Source organism: Solanum stenotomum, chromosome 8, assembly GCF_019186545.1.
Source record: "Solanum stenotomum isolate F172 chromosome 8, ASM1918654v1, whole genome shotgun sequence".
In the NCBI taxonomy this organism is placed as follows: domain Eukaryota; kingdom Viridiplantae; phylum Streptophyta; class Magnoliopsida; order Solanales; family Solanaceae; genus Solanum; species Solanum stenotomum.
The window spans coordinates 18556163-18568264 of NC_064289.1; the positions used below are offsets into that span (position 1 = coordinate 18556163).

Genomic DNA, 12102 nt, shown 5'->3' on the forward strand with positions numbered 1-12102 from the left:
AACCCTTCCTCCGGGGAAATTCAAAGTTTGCTGCTGATTCAATAGTAAGAGTTCGCTTGTGTTAGCTGATTAAAAATAGTTACGCTAAAATGGGGACCGCCCTCTGAGCTTAAGTATTAATCCTCAATGATCGATAGTGTAAGTATGAATGTGTTGAGAAATACTTTTTAAGTGTTAAACTTGATTTATAAAAATAACAAAATACATGCATGTTTGGATAGAGGTATTGAATATGAAATTAAGGAGTTATAGTCTATTTAGCCAAGTTTTGAGGAAGTAAAATGCTTTTTCTTTAAAAAGTGCTTAGTTTAGAAAATTGAGGTGTTGTTTTAAGGAATAAATAAGCTTTTTTGAATAGTAGCATAAATTAATTTTCAAAAGCTGAAAAACTTTTTTTTTTTCAAAAATATTTTGAAACTTGTCCTAGCTCAAATTATTGTTTTAATACTGATAAAAGCATTTCTTGAAATGATTAGCCAAAATAATATTTTAATGTCCAAAAGCATGCACTTGGGAAAAAATATTTTTTGAAATAAGCAAATTGGAAACTTGGGCAAACAAGCTTGCTGATGGTAAACACTTATATGTTAAAAAGTACTGAAATATTTTTTAAGTTATTTATGAAAAATATAATTTAAGAGTACTTTTTACATAAAAATGACGAATAACAAAAATAGAATAAAGATAATATATTTTTGAGAGAGAATAGAAAATTTACAAAAGATATAAAAGATAAATATGTAAAACTTGATCAATACAAAAGTGCTTGTAAGATGTCAAATGATAAGTTAGGGATAACGTGCCTCAAATTATTTGTCGAGTTTCTTTTACACATCCTTTAGAAAACATCAATTAATAATTTTTTAACTATTTTATCCTCATTATTGTCTTAAGATATAATCTCTTTTCATTAAGTACTCCATATATCTATTTGAAGTGTTTGTAATCTTTAAGAACAATTATTATTAAGGGTAAAACGAAATAAATAAATATTTTTTTCGTAAAATTTTAAAATAATAATAATTTGACATAACTGTTTCTAAAAATCAGAATAAATAATTCGTGTAATTGAAATGCGAAATATAGTTAGACGTCAAAACCACAAAAATAATTCACTACATAATTGAAAGAGACAAAATACCTCCTTTGTGGAATTAAATAAACGAGTAAATTTGTGTCATGTAGCAAATCACATCACTGAATAAAAGTTTGTATCGTCATAATGCATTATTTAGTTTTAATGTTAGAGAAAACAGTAAAGAATGAAGCTTACATTCTGTACAATAATTTCTACTTAATCATCATAATTTTTTTAATATTTTAAATTTATCTTTAAGATTTGTGTGAAGACATGAAATATCAATACTATAAATATAAATTATTTTATACTTTATGTAGTAGCCATTGATATTATCAAGTTCACCTAAGTCCCTCCTATCCGTTTCATTTTATATGCTATAATAATAATAATTCCAAAATAAATTGATATTGGTTATTTTTAGTTGTCATATTTTTCGCTTTCATATTATAGCATTTATAATCACTTTGAAAAGAAATAAATTCTTTTAACATGTAAATTGTGGGTTAAATATGTAATTACAACATATCAAAACTAATTTTAATATCTGGCGGTGAACTTGTCATGTCACTATAACTCTTTTTAAGAGTATCCAAATATAGTGTTGGAGTGTTTAGTTATTAGGTGTGTTGGATAACATCAATATCCTGTTCTGACAACGCCCACGAGAGGATAGGTGTGTGTTGGGGTTTATTCCCTGAGTTTCTTATCATAAATAGGTTTTCTTCTTAGGAAAATGTTTAGGAGTGACTAGTCCTTTTCTCGTAGGAAAAGGCCTAGGATTCTATAAATAGAGATTTGTTCCTTCTAACTTAATCGACATTCACAATGTAGTCCTAGGGGTTTTGAAGGGTTTTAGTTAGAGGGAGAATTTGTGGGACACAAGTGATATGTTATCACTTGTGTGAACCTTCTTGTATTCGTGAATTGGTTGAAGTTATTTCTCTCTATATTTTGTACTCTCATATTCATATACTGGATGCTCATCTCCTTTGTAGATGTAGGTCGGTTGACCGAACCACGTTAAATTTTTGTGTCTTTTGGTATATTTCTCGTTTATCTTCTTACACATGGTCTTTCTAGATTTGCTTTGTTAGCTTCCGCATGACACCTAATTATTTCGATCATAACAGTGTGGCCCTAGTGGGAGTCATTATCGAACATGGCGCGCTACTGTGGTAGACTTGGTTAAGAAATATATAAAGCCATGCCTTTGCTATCAGTTATAGCTTTTGGCATAATACTAAGCAATTGATCCTAATAAGTGGTATTAGATTCAAGATCATAGGTTTGATTTCAAATGGCTACATGTTGCATGAAATAGGTGTTGGAAGGGTGATTGTTGGGTAACGTCAATATTCTGCCTATTGCAGGGCCCACAAGAAGAGTAGGATAGTTTGGGTGGAAGTCGTGATCGAACATGAAACTTACGTGGTGGACTTAGTTAAGAAATAAAATTATGTGTGAGATCTTACCTGATCATCTTCATCATAGTTATCAAGTTGCAGCTCTCCAGCTTTGATGGACTCAAAACATTTCTGCTGTATGGAAATGACTGCTGACTTTTTGGTGTAGTATTGGTGCCAGCATTTTCTAGTTCTCCAATATTGTAGAAAATGATTTAAGCTTCTTGATTTTGAAAACAACATCTCCATTAATATTATTGAGATAATTCTCTTGAAGAAGAAGCTCCAAGCTTGAGAGAAGATGATTGCAAGGGGTTAAGCCTCAAGTATATATGTATACATTATAGTACAAGTTTATGTTGCATTTAAATATTGTATATTTCATATTTTAATTTATCTTTCTGATTTTGATTTGATAGGGAATTTAAGAAAGCAATTAAAAAATGGAAAAATTACATAAGTGAAGGTCTTTTATTTAATAATTATCACTTTTAAGTATACTTTTAATTTATTATCATTTTTGTCAACTTTTAGCAATACTGACTTAAAACAATTTTGTTCCTTTAAACTTAGCAAAAAGTGTTGTCATTCGCAACTTTTAGCAATACTGTCATTCAGCCAAATTGTTATATATGATAAAAGAATAATGTTGACATATGTCGTAAATATTTTTAAAAAAGTGTACACGCAAGTGATTTTCCCTTAAAAAATATTAAGATTGTAGTTTTACAATAAAGATACATAAAAATATATTAAAATATTATACAATTTTATTATTTTAAATATGTCATTATATATATTAGTAATATATTTTCACTTTTGTTCGGCCATTTTAGCATTGAAATTATACACCAATTAATATAAATATCATAATAAAATATTCACTTTATTTGATACTTTCTTTTTACAAATTATAAATTAAACAAGTAAAAAACAAGAGTAATGTATATATATCATTTACCGGAAATTCCAATATATATCCACCCAACATGAAATCTGTAACTTCCGGACCCTTTTTGAAATAATAATTTTCTTTTATTTGAAAGCAGAAAACATATGTCGAAAAATATTTGGAATAACGAGGCGTATGGGTTATCATTCATGACATGTACTTCTCAGTTTATTTTGCTAGTCTATTATATTAAAAATATTTTTTTATTTTTATATATCAGTTACTTATTTGTCAAATTATTTCTAAAATTTAAAATGGAATGTCAATTGCAAATTTACAATAGAACACTAATGTCAATTATTATAATTTTTTGAAAAGTGTGCAACATTCGAATTCAAAGAGTAAAAGTAAATGAAGATTGAAGAGAGTATAATATTTAAATTTTAGACTATTATAATTCTTGTGTTGTACATAGCTCATTGAAAATAAGTAGTTAGTTTTTCTTCCTAATCTTGTTGATGTAAGTTCTTAGGGAAGATCAGTCTTTCTTTATATTCAGACTAAGAACATGTGCCTTGAGCAACTCTTATTTCTGTTTGTCGATCCCATGCAGTGGCAGATCCAGCATTTTAAGATTGTTGATACTCCATGAAGGTAGATTTATTCTAATCAATTGTTTTTGCTATTTTTAACGAGTCTTCCAAGTTTGGTGACTGAGACCCATTTTTTAATATTTCTGAAAAATCAAAAAACAGGGTCATCTGTCTCTTGATTTTACCGACTTTGTCTGTAGCTTTTTTTAAATCAACGAAAGTCAAACTGATGAGGTACAATACTCAATTTGGCATCGATTTTCGTTACAAAATCGATCCTGGCCCTTGATTTTGGCCCAATTTTTTAGTAGATTTCAAAGTTGGGCATGGAATCACTGGGTTCACTTAGTTAATGATAAAGTTCAGATAGGAATAGTTTAGCCCAACTCAATTAAGTGTGCAATCTGACTTCCATATAGGCTGACCCAATTCCTTATCAAGATGGCAAAGCCCAATTTCATCTTCTTCTTCTTTTTGGGATAAAGTGCTTCCTAACAAAGGCGACTCCATACTCAAGGAGACTCGAACTTGATACTTTTGATTAAAGATGAATGAGTACTTACCACTCAAATCCGAATTCTCTCCTGCTTTTTGAAACACCCACAACTCCATCAGTTTTCACAATTCATATATATTTTTCCCATCACTTTATTTTTAAAATGTAAATTGGTTCTTCAACATCAAACTATAGACATGTTTTCTGGTGACACACATATTCGAGATTTTAGATGAACAACTTTCACATATAGCAAACATAAAAATTATATTTGTATGCTATAACTATAGTTTGCATAATTGCGCTCCATAGCAAATTTTATGTTTGTTCTGAAGCTTTTGATTTGTATAATTCACTAAAAACATCCAGTTTTTTACAAATTGTTCAGTTATTGTAATTTGTATAATAAGATCTGTATTTGTATAATTATAAGTGTATAGGACGAAAATATATGTATTTATATTTGTATATACATTTTTCTCTCGCTTTATACAAATACAAACGCATTTTATACATTTCATACCGATCGAAATGTATAAAATGACTAATTGTATATCGAAAATGACTAATTTATATCGAATTAGATGGCAAAAAAATGAGATGTTTATTACGAATTACAATTAAAATTAAAATAAACTATGGCTATAATATTTAATTTAAATTAATAGTTTGCTATTTCATACCATTTTTCCATTTTTAGATCACCATTGTAAGCCAAATTTGAAACAATTTCAAGCTAAGCATATGTTGTCTAAAGTTAGATCTCTCAAAGTCAAACTTCTGACAATGTGATTAAAGTTCAGACACATATAACTTAAGTTCTGTCAATATATCTGAACTTAAGACGTGTAATTTTTTAAAACAAATAGATACAAATTAAATAATAATGTCCAAATATGATATCTCGAAAATATTTTTAAAAAAAATTTCTCCTCCCACCAGGTAGTTTATTCATATGGTGACAATTTTGTGAATGCGCAATCTTTGATTTCGGTTAGGATAAGGGTGTGTATAGATCAGTTCGGTTTTAATTATTATTGGTTTAGTTTATCAATTTTTGATTTTTAAATATGTTAAATCGATCGATAACCAAATCAATAAGATATTTGTTATCGATTTTTGGTCTTTAACGGTTTGATTTTCGGTTTAACCAATAAGAAAATGCTTTCAAAACAAATATATGATTTGTCCAACAATTTGACTCTAAAAAAAAAAAGAGAAATCAAATTTCTCTTTGAGTACAAAATTTTTGCTTTGTGTAGTAAAAGTATAGAAAATACTCACAATTCACAACCCTAGTCATTGTCTAACCCTTGATGTCGTCGTTGCAAACCCTAGCCATCGTCGTTCTTAGTTCTTACGTTGTGAACCTAAAGACTAGAGTAATATAAGTAGTGTTAATTGTGTAGGGTTCTTATAGTTATAGTCTAATATGGTGATTATATTAATGCTTTTGTTTGATATTTATCTATGACTAAAAAATAAAATAGTAAATTATTATATTCTTAATGGGTTATTGGTTAACCCAATATTAAAAAACCAATATCAAACCAAATAATCCAATAATTTGTTTCTATAAAATCATTAAATAACCGTTAACCCAATAACCCAATACAATAAGCTAATAATACTTTTTTTAATTTGGTTTATCAGTCGGTTTTAATTTTTGCACACCCTTAGATTAGGTTATCGATTTCTATCTTTATATGATTTGAAAAAAAAAATTGTTTTGACATATATGAAATGTTCATATCATGTCCACAATCATATGAGAACCGATTGTTATTTTAATTAAATTGAAAGAAAATAATTGAAATTAAACTAAAAGAATTAACATTATATAATTCTCACCTATTTAAAAATACTTGGGTGCAAACCTTATTTGATCTCCTTATGATGTCTGCCACATACTTATTGACGTAGCAAAGCCGCAAAAAAAATCGAATCATTTGAATAAGAAAAGAAATATTTGCAAGCAATCAATTATAGCTCTTAAAAAAAAGCATATAGTATTTGAGACACTAGTTATTGCCTTACTGGTAATAGTATTAATGTATTTTTACACGTAAGGTGTGTTAGGTATCGGTTTTTTGTTGATTATTTAAAAATACTTTTAGGATAATATATTATGCTTTCATACCAAAAAAAATTAAATAAGTTGCGTCTGTTCTCTTATAAATTCATTTTTTTAAAAAAATTATCCTAAAATCATATATGGAAAACATTTTTCATAACGAACACAGTACCTATAAGCTATGTTTATACATTTTTGTTGTATGGACTTTTATGAAGTATAGTGTATTCTCTCTCTATGTGATTTTATATAAAGATATATAGTTGATTGAAACAGAATTTTAAAAAGACAAAAGACTCTTAAAGGTAATAAATATCTCATCATGACATTTAACTATTAAAATATATTAATAATGAAAAGATTAAATATTTTTTAAAAAGACTAAAAGTGTAACATATATAGTACTAATCACTTTATAATATCTTATTATAAAATCAATTATAAAAATTAGTAGATTTTTAGAGCTAGCTTAGTCCATTAAGCAATGAAGAGGTGTATTAGTTTATTCAAAGATACGTGTGCGTTTGAGGTATATGAGAATGGACAAGTGATTCTTTCAATGCCATAGGAAAAAGGAGACCAATTATTTCCACACATTAAGGACAAAAATGAGTAAATTCAGGACAAAAGGAGGTCCGACCCACAACTACCTTGATGTTCAAATTCAAATAAATTTACTCCAGCACAATTTACACCACTAACAAAGTGTCAAGTTTCTAGAATATATGTGACATTTTTTTGCTATGAGAGAGTGGAGAAAATGACAAAAATGGTCCCTTTTAAGTACATCTTAGGGTGATTTTAGTCCAAACACAATAATAGTTATAATTTCAACATATGGGTCTAGAGAAGCGTGTATACAGAGCTTATTTCTATTTTGAAAGACAAAAAAATTGTATCTAATAGATCTATTAATACCAGGTATGAAACTAATTTCAACAGGTTGGTCTAGAGATAAAACTCATATTCTGGATGAAACGAGAAACACTCAATAACTTATTAGCCTTCCACCCTGGTTCTCGACCACCACAACTTATTATCAAATGTCATGTCTTTGATAACTTAAAGTTGCATTATGTGTTTTGCCTAATCACCTCCCTTCAAGATTTTTTAGGCGTACCCCTACCTCTCACACCTCTTCATTGGGGCATATTTATGCATATCCTCTGCACATGTTCAAATCTCAACCTTCCTTTTCCGTATCTTGTCCACCATGAGGATCATTTTTACTTAGTCCTTATACCTAGTATATTCATTTCTCATATTATCTTTTCTCATATGCCACATTTTGGTCCAAATACATTTCTAAAAGTTGCAGAAATGATGACTTAAGTTTGACAAATTGAACATCTTTATCTCCATATCAAGTATACATTCAACAAACTCTGGTTAATAGATTTAACAGAAATTGTGATTATTATTTTTTAATATGAACTCACATTTGAGGTGAGTATTTTGGCTCTTTTTTAATCTATTTCTAGTGGGTGGTACAATTTTTAGGTGTAATTTCTACTAACTTTTTTTTCGTGTGTGTATGCTGCAGTAATTGGTATTTTCATTTCTGAGATTTAACAAGACTTTCCATATAATTTAACAACCAAAGTTTGTTAAAAAATTTACAAAGACTAATTTGCTTACTTTTGAAAATTTTAGATAGCAAGTACATTTAAGATACCAATTTAAGCATATTTTTCATATATAATGGACCATTTTGTCATTTTCTCATAAATATTGATGGAAAAAATCATACATTTGGAGCATTTTGTGGTTCATATATGTAGATTATTCTTTCGGTCTATACTTTAATTGGACAACTTTTCTTTTGAGGTAATTTTCCACATTTCTTTCTCTCTCCTCTCTTTTTCCTTCTTTTGTTTCAAATAATTTTAAAAAGTTACTCTCTTCCTTCCTATATAATTTCGTTCTTATTAAAAATAAATTTCCTTTAATACTTGTCATTTCATAAAATTAATGCATAAATGAAACTATATTTTCTATTTACGCTTGAGAGTCACTCCCTCCGTCTCTATTTAGTTGTCCACTTTAGAAATGGTACACAGATTAAGGCAACAATGATTAACATAGTGAAGTTACAATTTTACCCTTATAGTACAATTTACAATTCCAAAATAAATTCACTCAAGATAACTAATCAATGCTAGGAAGTTCATAAGTTTATTTACTTTATTTATGACAACTTTATTTAAATAAGGGTATAATAGGAAAAAAATTATTGTCCTTTCTTGATTTGTCAAAATGGACAATTAAACAGGGATAACTAAAAGAGGAAATATGGACAACTAAATAGGGACGGAGGGATTATTAGCTTTGGAAGTATGCATGTGACCAACATAGAAAACTAAGTAATTAATTCATGTTCATTGATCATATTAATTAATTAAAATAAATTAATTCATGTTCATTAACTGAAAACTTGACTTTAAGAATACTAAATAAAAGAACAATGATAAACTTTTCTAGTTATTTAAAGGATGTGAAATCTAAAATGGTGAGAACTAAATAGGATCGGATGGATGGAGTAGGACCTAACAAACAAAATGATGCAGGCACATACCAATAAATACTTTGTTGTCAGTAAAAAGGAAGTGACAAATGGACCAAACACAATTGATGAACAAATTCTTCACACCTTAATTAATTACTCTCTTCATACACACATTTCCATTTCCATTTCCTTCCTCCAACACTAATCAATCATGTTTAATCCAAGAAAACAAATACCCAATATTCATAATCCTGTCACAACCTTAAATGACACTAATTGGGAACCTCACAATTTTGATTTCCATGTATCACAGAAACATGGGAATATTCAATCGAGAGATCAAAAAATTGAAGATGATGATGAATCTGGTGCTTCTTCACCAGCCTTATGGAAAAATAGTCCATCAAGAAGTCCAGTACATCCCATAAACTATAGATCACTTTCGCCGAATTCTAGAACTCAAGCTATAGCTAGAGGGCAATGCGAACTCATGGAAATGGTCAAGAACATGCCTGAATCTTGTTTTGAGCTTTCTTTAAAGGATCTTGTCGAGCAGACAAAATCCTTTGAATCTCAAAAAGAATGCTTAATTAATAGTAACAGGGAGAAAAATCATGCTGTGATGCAGAACAGAGTGAATATTAAGAAGAATGAACAAATTAAGAAAGCGAAGATGATGATGAGAAGTACAAGTATAGAGAATGGAGGGGTATTTATCAAAATGGTTTCCCCTGTTTCTTTGAGATCAAAGAAGACAAAAAAGAAGAATCCATCAGCAAATACAACTAGAGTTTCTCCTAAACCTGAAGAATGTGAAAATGTTTCTTCAAAGAATTTGGAAAAAGAGTGGTGGAAGAAGAGATTCTCTGGTTCAAGTAGCAGCAATAGTACTGGAAGCAGTGGTAGAAATAGCAGCAGGGGCAGCAGTACTAGTAGCAGAAACAACAACAACAACAGGTAGTACATATCTTCATCTCTTTATTTTTAAAATGAATCGAATTAATTTTGAGGCGATCCACAATTTGAAGTTAATGAATTTTTCTAGAACAATAATTATAAAAGTAAAAATTATTATAACTGTGTGAGGACATCAGTCGGTTTCAGACTTCCACTTAGTTTCAGCCAAGCTTCATCCTGGTGGAGAGTCGAACCATCATCAAGAAAAGCACAAAACTTTGGGTTCCATTTCTGTTGTTGCACTAGAAGGATACTTCTTTGCTAGGTTTTCGATATATATTTGATAAAAAATTTAATATAAATATTGGATCTACACAAAAGTTATTGATTCTAGACACCATCCAAAGTCCTAGATCTGCCCCTGATTTTAGCACTAGTTGTGCTACATATGGCCTATGAATGTGCTAAAAGACTTGTCTTGAATTCATGGGAGTGCTCCTTTCTCTGCTTTTTATGCATCCATTATTCAAGATTTTCTGATCGGACTTATAAAATTAGGTCTTAGGATTAACTCACATCCTTAAAGTTAACTCAAAGATAGGAGGATTGTTCAAGTCTTATAAGGAGACCCATCTCATTAACTACCAATGTGAGACTTTTAACATGACTAATTCAGATTTTTGCCGTTTATAGAGCTCTAAAAGGGAAATGCTCTGTATGAGTTTTTCAATATTCAAATCCAAATTTTTTAATTAAGAACGAAGAGATCTTATACTCAATGGGCATGGAAGTGCTCTTGACATAAGTTTGTCCTAGTTTAAAGATTAAAGAGAAATTTCCAATGGATTGAATAACAGTTTCTTGAACTTTTTTGTTTATTTGTTTGTTTGGTTCAACAGAAATTTATCCTACAATTTTTTTCTCTTGTCACTACTTGGATGAATGTGGGAAATCCTGCTTGCATACAAAACAATAGAGACAGAACAGAGAATTGAATTTTTCTTTCGGATCTAAGATAGCCAGTTCTGTTACACAATTTCATCTTATCATTGTTAGAAGCTTTGCAAACTTGGCAGATTACATGAAAGAAAAAATACTTCCTCCGTCTCAATCCGTATGTCACTGTTTGACATGTAACAAAGTTTAAAAAAGAAAGAAGACAATCACTTTAGAAATGTGACCTTTTTTTCTGAAAAGACTAAAAAAGAAAGTATGTTACTAGGGAAGTTGTTAAGATAGACAATCACTTTACAAAATCTTATTTTTTAGCATATTTTTTTTACTTAATTGAAACATCAAACCATCCACCCACCCACTGAGAAAAGGAAAAGATAAGAGTTTAAATTAAGAAACACCCATACATATTTATTAAGAATTTTTTAAATTTTTTTATTTATTTCATGTAATGCAGGAAAAGGGAAGGGTTATTAAGCAGTTGTTGGTCAAGTTTATGCTTATCAGAGAAAAACAAAGTGATGACTGATTTAGATTGGTGATGCCCCTTATCTATATATGTTTTAAGTCTTGTAAAAAATATACTAATAATGATATATATGTATGTATAGTTTTGTGTTAGACTATATATAGTTATATGCCCCCTTGAATTGTTCTTTCATTTCCTTTTTGTTTCTTGGTTTGGCAAGCATTTATTTGTTATTTAGAGCAATATTTAGTTGAAGTTTGAGATCAATATATATTGGCAAGGTACTATTACATTGGACATAATAGATCTGAAAAGGACATTCTTTGAATTAGTCTTTTAACGCTCATAGATTTTTTTTTCTTCATAATGATTCGCTTATCTTGTGATGACTTGAACGAGTAGAAATATTCAAATTTTGGGGCCTTTCGATGCAATCAACCTCCATAAGAAGATATACGACAAGTACATAACTTGTCCTTTAATTAAATCTATCACATCTAAAAATAAGAGTAACTAGTTTAGGTGTAGCTTATTATTAAACAAATTAGTAGTTATAACTTGACCTTTCATTAAGATTCTTCTCTATATGTACGTTAATAATTTTGTGCGATTCTATTTCTAACTATATCCAAATGATTATCGACAACTAATCAGAGTTAGTTATCTGACTACAGTTATTCTAATGTCAGTTTTTTTTTAATCCTTTTTTTTTTCTTCAGATATTGTATAAAGTACAA

At 29.1% G+C, this 12102-nt stretch overlaps 1 protein-coding gene across 2 annotated transcripts; it reads left to right on the forward strand.

The window, feature by feature from the left end:
* The first annotated feature begins 9167 nt into the window (after positions 1 to 9167).
* Positions 9168 to 11655, forward strand: LOC125873173 (uncharacterized). 2 transcript variants are annotated; one of them, XM_049554062.1, is made up of 2 exons: positions 9168 to 10002; positions 11354 to 11655. In XM_049554062.1, the coding sequence occupies exons 1-2, from the start codon at positions 9257 to 9259 to the stop codon at positions 11436 to 11438; spliced, it is 831 nt and encodes a 276-aa protein (XP_049410019.1). In that variant the 5' UTR covers positions 9168 to 9256; the 3' UTR covers positions 11439 to 11655. The 2 variants fall into 2 exon arrangements, with proteins under 2 accessions (XP_049410019.1, XP_049410020.1); XM_049554063.1 differs by having other exon boundaries at positions 9168 to 10005; positions 11354 to 11654.
* Positions 11656 to 12102: the final 447 nt, after the last annotated feature.